This window comes from Strix aluco, chromosome 15 (genome assembly GCF_031877795.1).
Source record: "Strix aluco isolate bStrAlu1 chromosome 15, bStrAlu1.hap1, whole genome shotgun sequence".
NCBI classification, from domain to species: Eukaryota; Metazoa; Chordata; class Aves; order Strigiformes; family Strigidae; genus Strix; species Strix aluco.
This window is the reverse complement of record NC_133945.1, coordinates 9,637,411-9,661,196: the sequence shown is the minus strand read 5'-3', so window position 1 is coordinate 9,661,196 and position 23,786 is coordinate 9,637,411. Positions and strand designations below refer to the sequence as shown.

The following is a 23,786-nucleotide window of genomic DNA, read 5'->3' as shown; positions in this document are numbered from 1 at the left end:
GCATCTAAAAAAAGGTGTGTTGCAGGCCCTTTAATTTTGGGGACTGTACCAGGAAGCTCACAGATGGACCTCAGAGTGCAAAAGAAGCACTTGCCTGAATTTCATAAAATGCAAGATATCTTGTAATCTGCTGCACTGAACCAGAAATTATTACACACTGTCAGCAGTTCCCTCAGGACATTAGTAAGGGATTTCTCCATTAAATGATTCAAAGAAGAGTTCACTCATCAGTGTAATTCTCAACATGAATACATTTTTTTAACCTGACATTAGAAATACCTTTATCAAAGAGTCCCTTGTGTATGGGCATAATACATCCATAGTGTTATTTTGGGGACATAATGTTTAATGGGAAAGTAGTAAGTATACTGCATGAATGGCTAAGAATCTTAAAAGGGGATTTCTGGTAGCAAACTCCTGTTAAATACAGTCTATTATCAGGAGCAAGCCCTCAGAAACAACATTTAGTGGAGTGGTCCCTCACTGCCATGGAGGAATTTCAGCATCTTCCTTCTGCTTTCTTCTTTGGATTTCCACTGTGGAAATGACCTCCCAGCAGCCCAGCTAAGCTCTCACTGGGCTGTTCACCGCCTCTCAGGGATTACTGCTGCATAACGGGTAGCACTCCTCTCTTTCCTAGAGCTTGAGATGTTTGTTGCCTTTGCTGTGTTTCTTGGGCCAGACTGGTCTAAGAATATAACCCCCAAGTAACAACACTGTCTTGTGGAGCTGTTCCAGAGACAATAGCAATGGACAGCTCATATTAGTAGAGCATCCTTCCTAGTGAGCAAATATTTATTCGAGTTAGTATTTAATATAATGTTGAATAGGAAATAAAATGTTTATGATTGGTTAAAATGTTGGTGTGCTGATCAAAAAACAGATGTGACAAGTGAAACTCAGTGGGAAACCAATAAAGGTATTATATTAAAGGCTTTACTTTTAAAAGCTTTTCAGCAGCACATGCATTTTCTAGGTATTTAGAAGACCTTATTCCTTGTTTCTGTCCTTTCTTTCTGTGATGATATTGCAGAAAAGTTGTTTTCACTTATAAAATGAAAAATGACAGATTTAAAATGTTTTCAAGTGTGTAATCACTTATCTAATCTGATCTTTATTACTGTTACCTAGTTTCTGATTCCAACACCTCTTGAGTTGTAACCTAACACATTCAGAAGTTGTGATATGTCATAGAAATACTATGGCGTCCATTGCAAATCCCAGGTGTGAAGTCACAGACTTGGACTGACTTCAACAGACATTAACCAAAAAGAAATACGAATCACCACAGCAGTTTAAAAATTGCTCTCCTGCTGCTCCTTTCAGTAGTTAGTATACAAAATAGCCTTTAACTGCAGGAGATCTTAATCCAGTAATAATCTTGGCTAGTCCCATCTATTTCAAAGATCTCTGTAGATGCAGACAAATATAAAAGAGAGAACCCCTTTTTACATTAAAAGAAACACTCGACTCCCCTCATCTCCTTTTCTCTCTCAGGGACAATCCTTCTCTTGGCTGTTACACACAAATGAATCTTTCTATGTGTTTGCTATTTTTTTGTTATATTTTTCAACTGAACAAATCGCCTTGCAGTTAAAGCTGTTCTCTGTTCTCACTCAGACTCCACACTCTCATATGTCAGTGACACTCTCCACTGATCAAGGGAATAAAGCCTGCAGGCTTCAGAACCAGGGGTTCTATAAAGTGCTCATCATCAGGTTACATCGAAAGCTTCATTTTTTGTGATTCATTTCATGATGGTGCAGAAATTAACCCTTCAGCCATCTCATTATTTGCATCCCCTTGCTCTGAATTCTCGTCAGCCTGTCGATACTGAGAAATTACCATGTAACAGACTGCAAATGCAGACTTCAGCTAGGTTTTCTGATTTCTTGATATCTACTTTGTGAAATATGAAAAAAGGGTATTGTCCTCATACTGAGAAGCAGGAGGAAGTTTATTTTGGAAGAGTTGATCTATTTTAATGTTTTGGACTTCTGCATTTGTCACAGATGTTCACAGACTGGCAGTATTTAAAAAGAAACCACAACACCCAAAATGTTTGTGCAAATTATAAATTAATAAGAACAGAAGTTTATGTTAAATACTAAATATGTGTATATAAACCAGGAAAGGATTACATATAAATTATCACACTTGAAAGCAAAAATAAAACTGAAAATAGCACTTTAAAACTGTGTATAATTATCCTCAGCATTTTGAGGGTATTGTATTACATCCTCTTTCTATGCATATCTCTAGATTTCATGGGGCAATACCCTTTCTCCCTCAAGTTTGGATAGCACCTCACATGATAAAGTATAACAGGGCAATTTTCTCAAAAGCTACTTGTATGGATATGTGCAGATCTGCAGTATCAGAGAACCACAAAACCACAAAGGGATTTAGAGCTATTTTTAAGTTTAGAGGAAAGTCACAGTTTAAAGTGTGATAAGGAAATTATATTCCTTTGCCTAAGGACAGGAGAGCTCTATTTGCACTCCTGGCTTTCTGAAATGCTGAATACCAGCAGTCTCCAGTCATGTTGGCTGCACTACTGGATGTTCTATGGTACCGAAAACTACTTTTAAAAGGCTTAAACATTGATTAAGAAGACTAAATTTGCTTACCTATACTTGCAAATTTTTTCCATAGAGGTGTCTAAATCTGGACTCCCAAAGTAGAGGAGACAGAGTTTTCATCTGCCTTTAAGAATTTGCACTTTATATTAATTCTTTCTACCTCAGTGTCCCTACCTGAAATCAAGGCTGGTAAGAAGTATTTTTATGACAAGGTAGGATCCATTAATTAGTGACTGCAAAGCACTTGAAACCACCAAGATGGGAAGGCTCTAGAATAACATTTATTATTAGTGTAGTTTTATTACTTCAGATTTTGCAGGCCTTAGAATACTTTCTGAAGCCAGCAGCACTGTTGAATGGACTGGGTTGTATTTCTGGTTTGGGTCACAGTGGCTGTATATGGAAAGAACCATTCTGTATATATCAGAACCCTCTCTTTATATAAAAGATTCAACCAGCTTACTGAATATCACAGTTTCAACAAAATATGAAAGAAAAATATGGAATAAGAGATACCAAAGTAATAGAAGCGCAGTAAGCTTTAAATACAAAATAGGATTATTTTCACACAGAAGTATTCTGTTCAATTTCATTGAATCAATCTTCCAGTTACACACAACCTACAAACCCCCCCAAAACACTAGCAGACTTGCAGGCTTCAATGAGGCAAAGCTATGTCTTCAGTGAAGCCAGATGACAGACACAATCATAAATACTACTCCCATTTTCTGAACAGTAAGAGAGACAGAGGTAACCAAAACAAACTCCCTATCCGGTTCAAAGAGCTCTGGAGGTATATTCATCTTGCTACTACAAGCAGAAGAGGGAAAGAAAATTGCCCTCATTTTCATAACTATTAGCTCAACAACCAAGTGAGTGAAAAAGAAATGAAGAATTGTATCATGTTACTCTTACTCGGTATCTTTGCTCTAAGAAAAAAAAAAAAGCAAGGAACAGAATAAATCAGAGATTTGTCTCTAATCACTATTCCTGTCCTAACAGAAGAGGCCCAGAAGAATTAATACTAGAGGAACACTTTTTAATTATCTCTCCCTTTGCCTTTAGTTACTCTCCTAAGAACAGATCCATATAAAACTCCATCTCAGAAAAAAAGGAAGGGTAATGCATAAATAAAGCACAGATCAGTTATTAGTATTGTTAGCCAGTACATCCAATGGTTTGCTTAGTATCACCTAAACCAGAAAACACTGTATGCAACAAAGATATACAAGTTTTTCAATATTGCAGGATAATATTCCTTAAGAGCTGAACAATCCTTGCACTGAATTCCACACTTACTACATTCTGTCTGCTTTTGAAACAACATACGAAATTCTATAAAACGCCTATCACTTTCCTGAGGAAACAACTATTTACAAATCAAGAATGTTGTTTTGCCCAATGAAATATTGTTGCAAAAGACCTTAATCAGTGCAGTAATACTTTTAGGATCCTGTAATCATCTCTGTTTCATAAAGGCTGAGATCTATGCTTTCCCATTTTGCACTCCATCTGGTGAGAATATCTGAAGTCTACGTCTTCCTCAAGTCTGCCAGCTTTAGAACTTCAGAGCTCTTATCATCTTATCACACAGGAAGGAAATGACTAATTTTGTCTCAATAGCAAACTGACAGCAGATTGTGCTACCTCGAACATCCAACATCCAATCAGATCTGGTTGTAGAACATATATTATCAATAATAAACAAAGAAAATGGAAAAATCCTCCTCTACAAATAGCTTAAATGATCTTCTGATGACTCTGTCATTTTTCTATGTGTCACTATTTTCTATACACAGTGAAGATGCTCCTAGCTCCCTCAGTGACATACCATCTAAGCACTACTGATAGAGGAGTTAATTCAGAGGGTGGATTCATCTCACCGATTTGAATTAGGCATCTAGTTTAACTTTAAAATCTAGTTCCTCTCCAGCAAATGGAAAATGGTCTGTTCAAAACTTCATTCCACCATTTTATACTTCTATCTTAGAATGCCCTCTAAAGATTGGTTTCTATCCACTACTAGGTGCTGAGGTTCCCTCTAGGGTCAATGGAGAGAGATTTGTCCCTTCAGATGGCAATGTCTACACTGGTGATTAGATGGATATTATTCTGTTTTCCCATATTGTTTAAGAATCTGATACCCAGATTTCAGAAACTGTCAGTAGTACCATTATTGAATGATAATACATGTGAAGGTAAATGAGAAATGAGAGCTGAGAAATGAGAGATGAAAAAAAAAAACTGAAGAGGAGAAAGATGAGAATTGGGGATAAAAAATGGTGAGGTCAAGGGAAAACGAAATATAAAAAGGGAACAGGAAAAGAAAAAGAAATTTAGAAAAAGGGGAACTCAACAGAATGAAAGTGAGGAACAGAAGTGAGATACAGATGAGAACAGGAAAGAGTTAGTAAAGGCAAAGGGAAGGAATGTGGGGTGTAAAGCAAATGAAGGGATAAACAGGGAAGGCCCTGCCACAGTTCCTGACACATTAGAAATTAGTGTTAGTTCTAAGCATGCAAATCAAGATAATGGCACAATAATTTAAATAAATAATTTACCACAGGAATTTAGTACATCTATTTTAAAGGATTTACAAAGTAGCAGCGGAGAGCTGAAAGCCTGACATTTAATAAATGCTTTAATCTACACATCCTCCATCCTGTTAGGCATGATGATGAGGAGGACAACAGAAATCACTGTGCTAACGTAGTACAAATGTGTTTATATAGCTGGCCCTTTTTTCTTGAGTGCAGTATTAGCTACTGACAGGAGCATTTCAACTGATGTGTGCTAAAAGCCAAGATCTTAAAAAGAAGCTGTCATCCTCAGGCTGCCGAGGGCTTATGAGAATGCTGGTCCAACAAATGCTTCAGAAGTCATTACTAGGTCCCAGGTTAATTTTTTCTTGAGACTGACTCACTCTGTTTTTACAATTGATAATGAGATTCTCACTAGCTTAGGAGGAGGAAGAGGCACATCTCAGGGCAAGTGTATAGTCCTGTATGATTAGGAGGAGCCCTTAATGAAAAATTCAAGTTGCCCAAACATGCAAATGGGTTTGATGATCATAGGTTAGGTCCCAGTAAATGTGTGCTCACATTACAAACACCAGCACATTCTCTGGTACAGACAGCCAGTGTTCAGTAAGGGATTTACATAGACTGAGCTACATCAGAACCTGGTAAGGACAAATATTCATTAGCTGATAGATACAGATGAAACTCGCATAACCCTTACACAGATAGTTATTAACTCATTAGTGTTATTAACACTTCTATTAATACAAGTCACAGAACAGGAAAGGGAAAGAAGTGTATCTCTGCCATGCAAAACTGCTGCTTAGTCTGTTTATTTAAAAAAAAGACTCTTATGTTACAGAAGTTTTAAAAAATAACAGAAAACACTCAGAGAACATCTTCCATGCAGTCATAATGATTTTTGTATGTGATACTCTCATCCCCAAACAGTCAGAGGATAATGCAGAACACATTAGATGGGAGGACTGCACTCTAGTTTAACAACCTCCAAATTCAGCAACAACTGACAGTAAATGCGTAGGCCATTCTTTCAACAGAAAAGGTTACACTCTAATCTTGAATACTGTCAGATAATCTCCCTGTAATTCACCATTGCCCAAGAAAGTTTGAAAACAGTAGTTCATATAGCAAGCTTGTAAGACAGAACCCTGTATTAAGAATCCTAGTTAGTCAAAATACGCAAAATACAAAGAATGAACAAGAAGCCAACCCTCATAACCCTCATATAAAGATCAACCTTAACAAACAATAAATACCACTCCAAACACATGAAAAATAACCCACATGCAAACTGTTTACTGCACTATAACAGCAGCATGCATTGATTGTGATGAGAATACAATCTAGTTAAATATCTCAAATGCACTATGCAGAGGTATAATAGCTCCCCACCTAGTTCTGTGAAGACTCATCCATTCATGTTTAGCTCCTCATTGCTAACAGTATATCCTGTTGGATCAAACACTGTCCAGTCTCTGAGGGTGATGACAGCTATGATTCACATATACATTTTTTTCATCTTACATAAACGCACAACTTCACGTAGATAGAACAGATATCTATTCCTTATTTCATTTTGTGATCTCTTTGTAACTATTACTTTAAAATAGACTTTAATTTTAAAGAACAGACTGCTGTCTTGCACATACTAGTTTGACTGCGGCTTGAAGAATGACATACAAGACATACAAGCCTTACGTAACCAATACCTGTACTCTTTCCACCTCAACATCACTGGAAGAACTAAGCTTCACTCCTAGTTGCAGACTGCCATAGTCCTTGATGTTCTACTCATTGACAAAATCCTCTGTCCTGGTAAGCTTGTTTAAAGCTGCATGAACGGCTCAGCCAGCAGAGCACAAAACAGACAGAAGACAACTGGATGCCATTTGACGAGAAAAAGGCTACAATAGATCACAAGCAGCCTGGCCTAGGTAAGACAAACCCTCACCAAGAATCAGAAGGAGCTCACTATTTTAATGCTGGAAATTAGAATTCTCCTTTCACATGGTAATGGTTTTACTTGTTTTATGAATAGATTTTTCCCACTTATGCTTTCTGGTCACCTCCTCTTGTTTTTGCTCTGTGTCCTCTCTTCTTGTACCAGTGTCACAGGACTGTGTCACATAGCTCCGGAAACATACACCCACCATCCTCTCTCTCAAACTTAGTGTCTATATATAGTAGATAGAAAGGTGTTGGGGGCTGCCTTACTTCCCTTTTCTTCTGAACAGAGGTTGTGGGTAATTTTCAAATATAACACTATTGCAGAAGAACGTCTCATAGCCACAGAGAGCTGTGTGCTGTGGATGGAGCAGGAAAGAGCTGAGGAGTACCTCACACAGGTCCTCCTTTCCTGCAGATAATACAGCTGCAGTTCATTAACAATTCTATGTCACCAAAGAAGCCTCACTGTAAAGCCTGCAATTAAGAGCAGGAAAGCAATCTCTGGAAAACAGAGAGACAATTCCCTTTCCATCCTGCGGGAGGGCTCCTTTAAGTCACCTCTGTAGCAATTTAAAGCAAAACTTGTCTGATTCTTTACTTAGCAGGACTGTACTTTATTTCTGAAAGTGGTAACCTCTCTATGACCTTGTCTTGCTGTCTTGGGGAAGAGATAATGCCAAATACTTGGCAATTCTATATTTCTTCAAAGCATTGCAAGGCGGAATTAGCATCTTCTGTTGCTTTCTCCATAACTAAGTCCATTGCTCTGATGATATAGAATAAAATGCTGTAAAGCTTTTGTGTGGAAAACCTATCCCAGAAGAATTAACTAACCATTGGAAGAGACTAAACTCTGGTCTCATCAGGAAGCTCTGGCCAGTTCATTTCATAGTTAACATGTATTTTTTGAAAAGACCAAAGAAGCAAAGTGCTAAAACAGCAAGAAATCTGACTATCTGTCTTCACCTGAGTGTGGTTGTTGAGAATGAGTCAACATAAGGAGAAGTATGAGAATTTTATTGAATTCTCTGCTGACCATGGAAATAAATATTTGTGAAAATAGCAACTGTGAAGTGATGCCAGAACTACATTCCATCTGTGAGCATCTCAGTCTTTAAGCATGGGCAGCTGCTGTTAAAACAGCATCCACATACAATATTACAAAAGCAAGATTTGCAGGATTATATGCATCCAAATCCTGGTCTTTAGAAGATGTTTAACAGCACAAAGGCTAGTAGCCAAGTAAAAGTCAGTGGAAGTTTTGTTTTATTCTCCTAACTTATGCCTCGAAGCATAACAATTCCTTATGTGCTATCTGCATTAACTGTACCTCATAGTATAAAGTATCACAAGCTAACAACAAAAGCATTTGCAAAATGTGCAGAAAAGCCTTTAAATGCAGTGTTATATTTGTGTATGAAGTAAGGTTACATGCAATACGAGCACTAGCAAATGGCTCCCACATGTGAGGATTGATTTCCCCTATTTCTCATTCCTACTCAAGGGCACAACTCATAATTAGGGTCAGCTTTTCAAAGAGTGTAGATGGCATTTAGGCATCAAAATAAACGGCCAGATTTTTGCAAGACTTGCCTCAGAGTGTGGGATAAGATAGTGTTATGAATCACAGAGCTGCTGAGTGTTGAGCACTTTTAAAAATCAGGTCTTTCTTACATGCTTAAATTGAAGCTGAGCTCTTTCAACAATTGGAGCATTCTTCAAATGCTAAGTATTTGAAAAATGGGCCTTTAAAACTTTGTGAGGTGCTAATTTTTACATGAATAGGAAACTGCTCTATATAGCACCTATAAATCTGGCTGGCAGCAGTATTTAAAAAGTTTCTGATTCTCCAGTATTGTATAAACTCTCCAAGAGTACCCATACCGCAGGGAAGAGGGCAGGCACTGCGTGTCAGTGCTTACCTGTGTTAATTCTAACCCTTCTGAATCCATGAAATAAATATTTTGCTAGCTAACAGGTGATGGTGAACACTGCTGATGCATCAATCTCTTTTCAGCATATTGTCTCCAACTATAATTGATATTTTAAGAATTAGATGAAATTTTAAGCTTTGAACCCTCTGAGACATAATAAAAGAAGGTTATTTTCTACAAGACTAACAATATTTCTTTCTACGAGGAACAAAAACAAGATTATTTTTCTTATGCTCAAAAATTAATACAGTGTAGAAACTATATGAGGTTTTAGATTAAACTCTCCTTCCATCATCATTTGCTATATTTATCTTTTTTTCCAAAGCCGGTACGTTCAGCCTTGCAGACTCTATACTGCTGACTCAGCTAACTGAGCCAAAACTCATAAAAATCTATTTTAAAAAGGTCCGATGATTTTATTTTCTAATCGTAAATATGAAATTTAATTAGCATCTCATTGCTAACGAAGTCACCGCGGAAGACAAGACTGAGGAATTAGGCACAGGGATGGAACGTCAAGCGTAAAACAAAGCAACTGCTATGCAGGAGCCAGTTTAACTCCTGCTTTCTTCCACTCAGGTTTCAGATCTTTTAAGAATTATGTGCTACATTCACGTTTCCTTCTTTGATGGCAAGGCCCTTCTATAGCAGTAATTACTCTAGCATGATATAGCACCATGTGAAATACAAAATAACAACAGATAAGGTTCACTCTGAATTAGAAACAGAAGCAAGATAGAGCAAGTTGGATCTGAATTCAAAATCCTATTTTGTCGTAAGCTACCCAGGTCAGGAAGTGTCTCAAATCCTATAAAAGCAATACACTCATCAACTGAGAAAAGAACTCACAGTATTCTCCAGGGTACTGCAAACATCAGAAGGATTAAAGGAATTTTTTTAAAGGAAGCATATGGAAGCATAAAAAGCCTCTTTAAAATAGGAAATGTGTCCAGCCTTTTCATTATTAGCATTCCTAGAATGTGTCCTAGGCTGACATCAGCACTGATGTTGGCATTACTGGGTGAAATTCTGTCTACTGTAAGTCACCTCTACCATCTTCTCTCCGGAATTCTTGAGAGGACAAGAGCTCTCCACCTGCCTTTGCCAACCCATGCCTGTATGAGAGGGTTACACGAGTACATTTCCCTGCACAGCAACACAGAGGGTTATCTGAGGTGAAGGCAGGGACAGGCGTTCTGCTACTCTTGCTCCACGAGGTGCCCCGGTGAGGGAGCACAAAATACAGAACATCACAGAAGAGAGGACTCGGTGAGAAGTGAGCAAGTACCGTGGGAGAGCTCTGAAAGGGCTGATGAACTACAATAACCACAAAACTGTACTTTCTCCTTATACTCACACTGAAATTGTTCATAGCAAGTTAGTGTGGGAGGAAGTGTTTACAGGACCTGTCCTGAGAGCAAGTAATTATTAATAATTCCTGGATTGCTATAAAAGCTTTTGGAGTAACTCTGTGTGTGGGCATGCCCCTTGGTTGCTCTCAATGACAACATTCTCTAGGGTAAAAAGGGCTTTTTACCCTTTTTTGGTTACTTATGGGTGGGCAACTTTTTAATTCTTGCATAGTCCCTGATGTGACTTGAAAGGTGGAAACATCCAAGAATGTGGTTGCAGCAAAACTGCTTTGCAACGTGACAAAAGCTCTTCTTTATTATCAGTAATGGAAAGCAGAAGTTATACATCAAGCAGTGCTCTATGTAAGGCAGGAGCAATTCAGGGACAGTGAAGTTTTCTTCGATGCTGTCGGACTAATTTTCTCTTGACGATCTCATAATGCTTTAAAAGTACTGTTGGGTTTTCAGGGCAGCCACCAATGAGTACAGCAGGATTTTCATACCAGCTGTAAGGCTCAGCAGAGTGGGTAAATGATACCCATGTATCCACATTGCCAAAACCAAGGGCACAGTCTACAGATTCTGATGATGTCCTGCTATGCCTAGAGCATCTCCCTCCATCTCTCATCTGAAAGCCTCCTAGTAGAAGCAACAGTCTATATTCTGATGAGAAACAGCAAGAAGCCTCTTTAGGAACAATTAATTTTCTAGATTCCATCTTCGCTTTCCTCCGTGCATACAGAAGGAAAAATGTTGGCTCTGAGAAAGTGAAAATATGGAAGGAGGACCATATACCTCATTTTGACATCCTGACCATTTCTCTCCCCCAGAATTAGCCCTTCTGTCCTAGTATCCCTGCCTGCTTGGAAGTAAAGGAAGCTGTGAGAAGGAAGACTGGTATTTCACCTTTCTAGTATTCATGTTCTTTGTCTTTTAAAATATATTGAATATATAAAAAATAATGGAAAAAATGCAAAAAGATCCCAATATACCTATATCCCATTTTTAAAAGTGATAAAAACACACAGGAGCCTCTGTTCTCATTAACAGATATGAAATTAAGGATTCAATTCTGACAACTTTTGGAGTTTAACAACTTGTAGCAATCATAAGAAGAGTCCTTAGCCTAATTCTGGCTGCTCATTTGTGCTTCTCAATGCGGGGAGGTGATCCTGTGAAACAAAAATAATTTTTTGCATGGTTAAGTTTCAGCTGGGGCAGTTTCTTTATCCAACTCATCACATTACTCTGAAAATGCTTGTGTCAACAGGGCACAGGAGGTAGAGCAAAAACAGCAAGTGGCCAAAGCCAGGTCTTCATCAGGGTTGCCACTAGATGCGTAATCACAGTCTCAGAGGCTGAAGCTGCTCAGGCATTTTTGGAATGCTGTCCCACACAACCCAGTGAGTCAGCAGTTGCAGTGGATGTGAATGAAGAGCAGAGATACTGATATATTCAGACAATACTTCCTAGCACCGTTCCACAAATTCAACAATTTTTTAATCGTTAGAAATAGAAGTCTTACCAGAAAAATAAAATTCAACAAAGTTTTAAAATAAAATTTGTCAAAGCTTTAATTGTAATGAGTTGAAATCTGACCTCAAAAAAATAAAAATAAAAAAAAAGTCTTTTAAAAATAGAATTTTGCTTCTTGCTCTCCTGTGATAATTTACTCAAAATGCGAGGCCAAAAATACCAAAAGTTGCTACCAATTTTTATTTTGCCTGGCTTCATATATATCAGGACAATTTTACATTGTTGTTACACTATCATTTATTTGCAATAGCAAATAGTCACAACCCTGAGATATTACTGTCAAGACTGACTTGGGAAACACTGGACATTTTATTAGCAGTTTTGCTGATGAGGTGAATGGCAGAGCTGAGGTGGGCTGAGTGAGGACTATCAACTTTCTTCAAACAACTGATATGCACAATCCCTGGTATCTTCAGTGGAGTGGTGATGTCAGTCTCTGTAAATCAGACCTATCCCACTTCAAATTCCCAGAATAACTTTTTGTTTCTTTCTAATATTTATGATGTCACTCACCTTAGCAAGAAAAAAAAGGTATTTAACTTTCTCACTTCACAGTTTGAGGATCTGAAATGGATATTTCTGGTAAAGCATATTTTTAAAGAATAAATCAGTTTACAGCAATAGCCATATGCTCCTGTTGGATTCTTATCTGCAAACTTTTAGCACTTAGCCAAAAATGTTGCTGTTCCTTTTCAGGACAGAACGGTCCAGCTGATGGCTCATAACCCACATCCAACCATCAGAAGGCATTTACTCAATTCACTGTGCTTTTCTCTGGAGGAAATAAGGGTTGCTAGCTTGGGCAGCAGACAGCTGTATGTCTCCTCTTGGACTTGTGTAAGGCCAAATTCATGGCAGAACTTCTGGTCTGAGACTATGGAGTTCACTGCCTCCATGTGAGGGGTGGAGGAAGGTGGGAAGTAACCCACTTCTCGATATGTAGAGCGTAATACAGAATGCCAGGATGTAGCATTGCAGAGCCCACAGAGTCTGATGTTCTGATTTGACTCTACATGCAGGACCAGAGGACCAATTTTGGACCACGCTGTCTGAAAAAGCACAACCTGAACAACCTGTACTACTACAGCCAGCTGTATGTGCTAAGGATTCTCCACAAGAGAAATGAAGTGGAAGAATCTCCCAGATGAAAATATGACTTTGCCAACGAGGTCTAGAAACCTTGCTAAAGCAAAATGGCCTATCTCTGCCTTCCCTATGATTTTTTATTTTTTCATTTGCTGTGCTTGATTGCATTGATTCATTTCCCTTGGGATCAGTCACAGACCAGAGGTGACAGATACCTTCAGTTCTAAAGTATGCTGTATAGAGAGAAGTTTGTTAGTTATCTTCACTCACCTAAAACTACCGTATATGGGATGGTAATCAGAATCAGAGAGGAAGAGGAAAGGAGATATTAAACAAGACAAGTGAGGTAAGTCTGACAAACGGGTCAGACTGAAGGTAGAGAAGACTGGGGATGTCCTGTAAGGACCAAAATAACAGTAACAAACCATGCTCTGCCTTATCTCATGTTCTTTCCTCACAGTAGCTGAATGTTGAAATTATCTTTACTGTTCCAGTCCCTTTGGGCTGAGACTCTACTTAGATCTGTGCTGATGGCATTAGCTATTTAATAGGTTTGCATCCAATATTTCTAATACTATCCTGCTCAAATAGCTTTAGATTTATGCGCTATTATCATGTTATAATGATGCAATTGCAATGAGTTTGCATTTCTCTGCATTGCAGAAAGTTCTACCAGGAGACTAGCGCTAAAGTTACAGCCTTCAAAGTGGCATTCAAATTTCTGACCATTTCTGTCTTAGACCTAGCATTTCCAACTGTTCTTTGCAGGTGAAAAAGTTCAGTCCTTCCTGATACTGTATTCTCACCAGGCTTCTAAAGTAACTACGAAGCCAGACACTACTCTCCCAGGTGTGCAACCCCAGTTGTTCAGTGATGTTGCTGTCAATAGCATTTAATCCAGCAAAACTGCCTGGATACTGCTCTCACTATGCATATGGGCAAGTCACAAAACCAGCATTCTGTAGTGTAACACTCCATATGAATATGCCCAAGAACCACTTTTCCTTCAGACGACAAACTTGCAGATTTAAAAAAAAAACTGATTCAGTGTTTCCAGCCTTACAGGAAATGTAGTACTACTTCAATTTTCTCTAACAACTAAAGAAGAAAAACACACTCTTTTCTGTCCTAACACAAGAGTTTAAATATTTTTTGTTTCACACAGCATTGATATATTTCATGGCATAAATTGCAAAAATGAGAGAATAAAAGACAGAAGGAAATTAAACGTTCTACAACAAAACATGTTAGTCTTGGGTCTTCCTGAAAAATATGTAACTGGAAATACAGGAGTATGTTACTGGAAGGATGAAACACACCCAAAATCTTCTTAATCAATTAAATATTGAGACTTATTCTGACTTGTTTTGGCAAGCACTCTGAGGAAAGACTAGCAGTGTAGTTGCAGAGAAGAGTCTTATCTTAAGCTTGGGTTTTTTTTACCAGGAAAAAATCAGCTCAGCAATAGTAAAGAAGCTGGAAAAAGCTTATAGAATTTTCTATTTCAGTCAGTGCAAGTCATCAGTGAAATGAATTTGATGATCTCACTAACTACATCATTATAAACTACAAAAAACATATGGAATGGCAACTACCTTGACATGGCATGTGGGGACATGGTTTAGTGTTGGGTTTGGTAGTGTTAGGTTAATGGTTGGACTCAAAGATCTTAAGCATCTTTTCCAACCTAAAAGATTCTATGATTCAGAAAAAGCCAAGAAATAGAGATGCAGGCAGCAGCTGCTGGATAGACACTGTGGCTTCTTGTAAAAGACTGAGATGCAACAGTGGACTTTGGAGAGGATCCATCCAAATTGCAGCCAGGGAGGAAACGTTCTTTTAAACACAGACTTCATGCAACAGACCAGTTTGGTTAGTGAGTGGTAAATTTCAGTGGTATTTTAATTGAGATCTTAAAAGTCAAAAGCCTTCAAATGATCTTATAAATGTGATAATCTTTCAGTTCATGATCAAGGAGAAAAGATTCAATCACCAGTTGCACTGTAGTTTGGAAATGAAGTGTATTTGGTGTAATCTTTAGAAAAAGAGTTGAAGCAACCTTCGGGTGTTTTCTCAGTTTGCTCAGGATTCATAATTCACAGAGGGAAACATTTGAAAAGTTTCTTTATTGGTGTTTCAAACCCTGGAGGAACTTACTTTTGTGCTCAAATATATTAAACGTGTGTAATAACCTATTAAGCATACTCATACTGATTTTAAGAATGGGTACAGATAGATTAGAAATGTTTATACACATATAGAGCTGTAAAAAATGAAGTGGAAACAATCCATTAACTGCTAATGATAACCATATATGTACTGCTAGCATACAGCTGCTTCTGCATTCAAATGGAAGAAAATCCTTATCCCATTTTAAACCGAAACCCTATGTTAAATTTACTCTTCAGAGCCTCAATTACAACCTGAGGAAAATTTGGCAGCAAACAACCAGAGCTCAGGAGGCCAGTGGGAATCCTTTCATTGGTTACACTGAAGCTGTATTCCTCCCCTGAACTACAAAAACCAGGGCTGACTATTAGACTTAGGCAAAAAACAGGTATATCTGTGTAAGGTCGAACTGGCCTCAGGGACCAGAACAAACATCTCTGTTAATACTACACAACGTTACCTTACACAGACAAATTCACTGAGACAACAATTACTACAAATAATATCACATACACAGCTGTATATACTTTTATCCTTTTGACAAAACCAGGATGTTATAGCATTTCATTTGACATTTGTGGTAGATTTCCAGTGAGATTTGACAAATTTCTCTTTCCTCTTGAGCTGCTAAACAGATTCACTGAAGTAGACAGCATTAGAAAGTAATGCCCCATCCAGCACTGAAGATAAAATAGGTTTTGCAGGACTAACGTAACAAGAATATTCTCTTCACTACACACTCAGCAGCGATAGCAGACAATGCACAACACGTTGCCAACTTTTGGTGCTATTAGTAATGTACTTTTATGAGCTGTGAAAAAGAACCCCATGTGTTTGCCTTTTGTATAAAAAAGTACAAAAGCTGCTGGTAAAATGTTAAATGCACCCCCTGTAGATCATTAAGCATGCGAATTCATGGTACTCACAAACTATCACCACTCCTAGAGCCCAAATATTTGGCAGAAGATTATGAAGGAAGAGAAGTGTTCAAAATCAAAGTTCAGAAATGACCTTTTACTAGAGTCAGTGTGAAAACCTCCAGCCAAGGAGTAATCCACTGCCCACAGCTAGGACACACCATGACGGGGTATATGGCAGATCTGCTGTTTTGTCAAATTGCACTTTAAACAGACTGGCACTGTATTCTTCTTTTGCCTGAGAGGAGCAAAAGTGAGAGGGTAATATAGGGAGAGAATACTGACTAAAGAAGTAGAGAGAAAGAAGCTTTTATCACTCGTTGGATGTGTGCCACAGAGACCAATTATATACATTTGACAGCAACCATTATAATTCCAGAGTCCTTGAACAAATCACAAGCAGAAAGGTTACCTTCCTGAAAATGTTCATTGCCATTAAATAACTGACCCAGACTAGAGGGTGAAGGCAGCACTTAAGAGAGAGTTTGGGGGAAGGGAGGAGATGGAGAATCTTATTACATGTACACCTGCAAAAAACCCATCATTTGTTCTGAAAAAGGAATTGCAGATTCACTGCAGATACTGTATTCTCAGCAAAGCGGACGGTGTTCTGAGAATGCAAATCCTACAGACAGCAGTGACAAAACAGCCAAGACAAAAATAATTTCTCGCTGATATCAGTGGCAAAACTTGACTAAATGTGATGAGGTTTATGGTTTTACCCTCCAGTTTCAAAATCACAAGTCCTGGTCCCTTATTCCTTGTTCTTTTAAATTTAGATCGCTATGGAGGCTACTTACAAAGAAAGCTGCCATAGGTCAAATTCCACCATCAGTTACACAACCTTAACGACCACATCTAAGCAACATTCGTATTTCATGAAACATGCATTTCAATATCAAAGAGAGAGTTGAGACATCTGCTAAAAAGCAGTAGTTTGTTCTCTCTCAATAATGCAAGCATAATATTGGGAGAAATAAGAATCTCTATAAATTTCATCCTCTGTGAGCAATCATTCCAAATATCCGATTAAAAATTTCACCAAGCAACAGTATATAAACCAAGGTCATTTGGTATATCGCATTCACATTTCTTCAGCATATCCCAGTTATCTGGGATGCATTCTTCTAGAGAAGGTTCAAATTGCCTTTAATTTTAACAGATACATGCAGTCCAATGGTTCTCTTTTCACCCATGTTGAAAGTTTATTTTTCTCTTCATTCAGAGTTAAATCTAATTGGAAGTAACTATTTACATAAGAACAGGGAGTCAAACATGTGGTTCTGAATTTCCATTCTGGGGCTGGCCTTCTCAATATAGAAGTTTGCTGGGTAGAATGGAAAGTTTCCAGGCTCTTTCCAGCTGAAATTTTTCCTCTGCCAGACACATGACTCAAGAAACTAGACACACACAAGAATTCCTGGCTCCAGGTCCCCTTGCAACTGTCACAACCCAACTTTGACAATGCCCATTTTTAATTCAACATACAGCAAACTCTCATGATGAAAAAGGAGGGTGGGAGAGAGAGAAAAGAGATGTTGTCTCAGCCAATTTATTTCTGGGGGACATCAAGGCCTTACAGAAAGAACCAGCAATGGGGGCACAGAATACTGAAAAACCAAAGCACAAAATCATCATACGAGTTATAATGACTAAAAGGAACACAAGTACTTTTCACATCACAAGATGAGTTGTAACAAGGTAAGAAAGAGTCATATTAGACCCGTATGTATAAAATGAGCGTCTCTTATTTTATTGTTCTAGGCTTGTAGACTTTTGTAAGATCCACAAGACAAAGATATTTTAATGTACCTGCTTCTGTATTCAGAAGAGAATGCTCACAGCTCAAAGGCCACAGTTTGCTAGCTCTGAATCAGAAAGGATATATTATAATTGCAAACATAAAATTTAAACTCCTTTCACTCATAAGGAGATGGACAATTTGAGAGAGCAGGACAGATTGCTAAGAGAATTCTCCCACATAATAATTCTCTTATTAATTCAGCTGAGTTTAATAAGTGATCCTTATTCAGTCCCCAAAAGCCCACATCAGAACATCCCTAGAAATAAATCTTCAGTCTCAATAGTCCTGCTTAGGAAGGTGAGGCTAAAAGTCTTCATCAAAGAAAAGTACTTATTTGTCATATCTGGTTCAAACCTTACAAACTTAAGCAAGGAATAATACCAGATATTGTCCTTGGATGCAGTTTTTAGCTATGCCTGATCTTGGTGACTCACCAATATATGAGCTGTTTCCAGATCCTAGGAGCAAAGTTACTCCCACTACAGCATTAGAGTTGAGAACCTCTACCTCTGAGATTTGGAATCCCATAGGAATCAAGAGGACAAAAACTATTCCAGCATCAGACCAGAAGTTGTGGTGTGGGTCAGGAAATTTAAAACTTAATATTAAGTTTAGTAAAAAGGCTTATGATCAACTGGAACTATTTTTACAGCTTTCCAAAGACATTTTGGATCCTGCTCTCCCATTTTTTCATCTACCTTCAGTCCCATCACTAAGCTCTTATTCTGTTGCAGCCTGTAGATTCTGCAAAGGAAAGAGGAGCTGAGAGACTGCAATACTTCCTCCAGTTCCCCTGTAGGTACTCAGTGGGGATGCTAAGACAGCAGAGAGTAAGACCATCTGCATCAGTAGTTCCTCCCAGTATGAATGCACCATCAAGATAAAAACAGATAGAGAAACCTGGTGGAGGGTTGTGGTAAGGACTTAGGAAGGAGTGGGATGATAGAAAGAGAAGGGATTGAATATACAAAGTCAGGGCAGGCTGTATTTGTGAGTGGAGAGGAAGCTACGGTGTGTTATAGGTGTTAGAAAATTCTGTTTGAGACAGAAAGAAACAGAGAGACAGGATGACAGCGGTTATTTGTTGTGAATGTCTAAATATGAGTCTGAGAATTGGAAGGAAACTGTGCAAGAGTCTTGTACCTTGGGATGCATACCCAAACCTGTAAATATGCAAAACCTGCACATGTACATGAAAGGCACAGACAGGAAAGCAGCCTGTGTGTGCAAGGACAATCCAGTGGAGAGGCAACACCACTTGTGTGCAAAATTAACTTTGCAGGGCAGCGAGTGTGCTGTGTGCATGAGAAAGTGGATGGAGCGGGAAGTGGAAGTGTGTCTGAGAAGCCAGAAGAGCAATGGGAAAGGGGAACACAAGACAGAGAAGGAACTGACAGAGGGGAAGGAGAGAAAGATTAAGAACATGGGGGAGGATGTACAGTCTATTGCACAGGCAAGAAAGAGAAGGCGGAGGGAAAGGAAAGGAACGAACAAGGGGAACATTTGTCACACAGAAAATATGCTTGATGAAAAATAGGCATAAAAAGATGGTGAAAAAGACAGTAAGAGATACATTAGGGTTGAGAAAATAATAAAGGAAGTGAGAAGAACAAATTAAAAGAGAAAAAAAACAAAGAAGAAATATTTTATTAGTTAACAGAAAGCATAAATCCCCAGAGAAGAGATTTAAAGAAAAGGCTAGGGCACAACACACTATGGGTAGAACGAGAAATTCCTTGGAGACCAGTGCTGCTGATCACTCCTTTCATCTCCCCTCTCTAGACCTCCATTTCAACTTTCCTTCTCAGCGCACACTTTCTGTAAGAACATGTTTGCACCTCCAGCCACAGCCTGTTTACCTCGCTGAACCCTGAGCTCCGAGTATCCGTGCATGCAAAGTACCAGGAGATCTGTTGAGGGCAAGGAAGGCACAAACGCTATCGTTTTCAAAGAAACACACTCTTGAAAATGAACACAAAAAAGGTGAAAGGTGAAAGTGGAACTTGTAGTGATTAGAGTCAAGTGCTGTCCCAGCCAGCAGTGAGGTGGAGCTGATCTGACAGCTGCTTTCCTTACCTTGGGTGCTCATGAGTGACCGGGCTGTCTTGCTGCAGCTGCTGCAGGCTGAAACTCCCTATGTCGCCTCCATGCAATTGTCTGTGTCTCTCCAGGAGTCTTGGAGAGGTTATTTGTGCTCTGCAGCTGTTGAAAAGTAAAGGAAACACAAGGAGCAAAACACCCCGTGGCCCCTGAAGTGCCAAAAGTTTAGGGAAAATCAGGAATGAAGGAAGCAAGTGCACTGGTGTCAGAGTGAGCAAAGAGCGACACAGAAAGTAAGAAAAAGTGTGTCAGAGGCTGGGAGGGGCGGAGAAGGAAAATGCAAAGATCTGACAGGAAACCAGACTATAAATCTGCTTGGGAGTTTAAAAAAACATATTTCTGCTCCCCAGCGATACAGCCTGTTTGCAAATGACTCTGCACGCAGGTGACAGCAGAGCCCTGAAGTACCACTGTAAGCAAATAAAGAGGCACTTTTGCCCCTTCCCCAGGAAGAACAGTGGGCAGAGTCGGCAGCAGCCCAAATGACTGGCTCTGACAGAAGAAGTAGGCTGTCTTCACTGTCTAGTTCTCCAGACTTTTAGTTCATGTTTCCCTCAGGCAAGGGGGGACATGCTGAATACCAGCCTTACTGATGCTGTGCCTTGCCGACCACAAAGCAGCAGCCCTCGCTCCTCAGTGCACATGCTGGCTAGAAAGCAGGCAGGGAAGAAAAAAGAAAGAAAGGGCTGAACAAAACAGAGTTTCAAAAACAAACGTTCCAGGCAGAAGGAGTTCTGGGTTTTCCCAAGGTTTCAAAGGCTTTTCAAGAAAGCATCTATTTTATGAATAGCTGCTTTTCCTAAAAAGATAGTCAACAAGGTTTACTTTATGTAAGCATTAGATTATTTTACAGTGGAACAATACTTTAAAGAATATATTTTCCAAAGGGAGTCTCTGCTGACACAGAGAAGATGCAGTGTCTTGTATTCTTTAATGCTAGACTCCAGGTTTAAGGCCACACATGCAAATCCAACCCTTGGTGGGTCTCAGAGGACATTTACTTGCTCAGCTGCAACTAAGAGCCTCCCTCCACAGGCCAACCAACGAGAGCAAAGTCTGCCAGTCCTCTCCCTCACTGTTCTCCCAGGCCTGCAGGCCCAGGAGTCAGCACCACTGCTGGAAACGTCCTGCAGTGCTGCTGCCATCTCGCTCGGGGATCCTTAGTCCCAGTCGCTTGCATGATGTGCTGGTTCTTGTTCTGCTATCGCCTGTTCGACTTCCAGAGGGGAAACAAGGCACAGGTACTGCTCTGCTCCCTGTCACTCCCCACAAGTGAAGCCTCACCAGAGCCAGCAATAGGTCCTGAATATGTGAGAATCAGAGGAAAGACCCCTTGAAGAAAGATTTACATGTGTGTAATAGGGATGCATGTTTGCGAGGGTGACTGTGGCTAGAAGAAAGCAACTATGTATATGTGTGCACGAGTATGTTTTTATCTCATGAGAGAAACTAACAGAAATAAAAGCAGAAACACTAGGAATAATAAGTGACATATGATAGATAATTTAGGAATGTGGGAAGGGAAAAAGCATGATGATAGTAGTGGAGAGAAAGAATGAGAAAGCTAAAAACAGTTGTTAGAGAATAAAGGAAAATGCAACGAATGGAAAGTAAGTATAAAAGTACAGTGGAAAAACTATCAAAGGATACAGCAGTGTCAAAGACAACAGAATGGAGGAAGTGAGATGATAAAGTGAAAAGAAGAAATGTAAGGGAGAAAATATATGGCTCAAAGTGTCATTACAATAACACTCAAAAGTGTTCTTACCAAACCGAAAACCTGTACCCCGTGAAAATAACGAGGGAGCAGAATATATTCCAGGCAATGAATGTGTGGGGCATCTCTGCTCTAACTCTCCCTTATTGTTCCTCTAATTTCATGTGTTTGCACCTGTACCTGGACTGGTGAGGGCCTAAGTTTAGCCATAAGGATGATATTGAAAGGGATTCTGGACAGGAGTCTAGTTCCCTAAATCAAAATCTCAAAGACAAAGGAAGGCAGGGATTTCTGTCTCCCACTGAGCAGCAGCAGAACATGCTACACCTCTACCAATTTTTTTCCAGTGAGGATTATACTGTTATGTGCTACATATATCCTTGTGCAGCTTGTTACCAAAATTCACCATTGAACCACCACGTGATCTACATGTGACAAGGTGCAGGAAAGCTTCCTGCTTTGAGCAGCCAAAAATCTATCCGTGTGACAACTGCACGGGTGAGGTTCTGCAGTTTCTGACTGGGGGAAAGCCAGCAATACTTTGGAGAAAAACTGAAATATAGCTATAAGAATTGGGGCCTACAATTATTCCATCAAAACCAATATAAGTTATTTCTGAGCCAAACCTTCTACTGCTTTCACAGAGGAAGCTGATTTGTGCATGCAACAGAGGAACCGTTTTAAGCACAACCTGAGAAATTAACTCTGCTGGCAGGAGGCTTTGTGGCCTCACTTCGATTTAAAAAACACATATCTTCCACACACAGTTGCTAACCTTAAAGGAAAAACATGCTAGAAATTCAAGTCAAAACTCACCAAGTCTCATTATAGTTTTCTCCTGTCCTCGCTCGGTTTCTTCAGCAAATAGGGTATCAGATAGTAGGCTATAAAACTGCCCTCCAAGCAAGGTGTTAGATGTCATTTGTTCCTATTTCTGCTTTTGTTTCGCTTAATGTTGTAGATTACAAACAGCTTCCAAAAAGTACAATAACTGTTTTAAAGAAGATCCCACATTTCCCTGGGCCTAAAGTGACACCCTAGAGATGAAGCAATTATCCAGTGAAGCCTGAGCAGCTTTAAGGAATCTATCACTGAAACTCAGAGGACCTAAAATTCTCCTAGTCATAAAGACTTTACTGGCAAACTGAGATTAGCTGAGCAGGATCCAGTCATCAATCACAAAGCCACATGTAACTGAGTATCAACTTTCTTTTATAAGAATTTACAATCTTAATCCCAGTTTTCAGTTTTAAAAAATTCTCTCAAGCTATAAATGTCTCAAGTTATAAAAATGTTATGGTTGAGGTTACAGTTCCTTGAGGCTGGTAGACTAACGTGATGTGTTTCACACAACGTAAGCGTAGAAAATAATTATGTTCTGTTAGGCAACCAGAAAATTCAGGAAAATCTACTCAGGGAAGCAGGAAATGTTCCTTTTTGTTTTTGGTTTTGTTTTTTTTTTTTCCTGGTAAGCAAACTTAATTGCCTCAAAGAAATACCTGTCTATGTCACCTATTTCCTTTTTTATAACCAAAAAAATCCACTGGAACTTTCAGTTTAGCTAGCTGCCTAGTTAAGGGGTAACCATACTTCTTTTTTGGTTATGGCTTCTCAGTCTTCTTTCATTAAACCTGGTACAGGAAACAATAAATTGCACCTCTGCCTGCAGAAGAACGCCCCTCACATGAAAGTCACCTGGCAGGACACACCTGGTATGTTTGCTGTCTCCCTCTTTCAAAGAGACTTTAGAAAAGGAGAGTATATTTAGTTCCTTCCAATTGCTCTAATTCTGCATGGTCTGAGCCCTGATGGTAAAACCTGAATAACGAGAGCATCTTAAGCCCTTTGATGGTGCTGTACCTTCCCTTCCTCCAGGCTTTTATTTTGGGATCCCTGCATAAAAAAGCCAGCCAAATTTCAAGGTTATTCTATTAGGGTGATCAAACAGTGCAGAAGACTTGGCGTCTTAGATATTCCTCCACATTGTTGCTACTCCTAAGTATCTTGCTCATAGTGACTTTCATACCATAACATTGTTATTGGAGTCGATAGGGAAAGCTTATCTTTCTGTCTGTCCCACAGGAATGATGTAAAATTTGTTT

At 39.1% G+C, this 23,786-nt stretch overlaps 1 protein-coding gene across 2 annotated transcripts in view; it reads right to left on the bottom strand.

The window, feature by feature from the left end:
- The window catches only part of CARD11 (caspase recruitment domain family member 11), a 50,661-nt gene extending 30,440 nt beyond the window's left edge, over nt 1-20,221 (bottom strand). For both annotated transcript variants that reach the window (XM_074841029.1, XM_074841030.1), the window contains exon 1: nt 19,944-20,221. In XM_074841029.1, the coding sequence (XP_074697130.1) occupies nt 19,944-19,956 (13 nt within the window). In that variant the 5' untranslated portion in view covers nt 19,957-20,221. The remainder of the gene's footprint in view (nt 1-19,943) is intronic.
- Nucleotides 20,222-23,786: the final 3,565 nt, after the last annotated feature.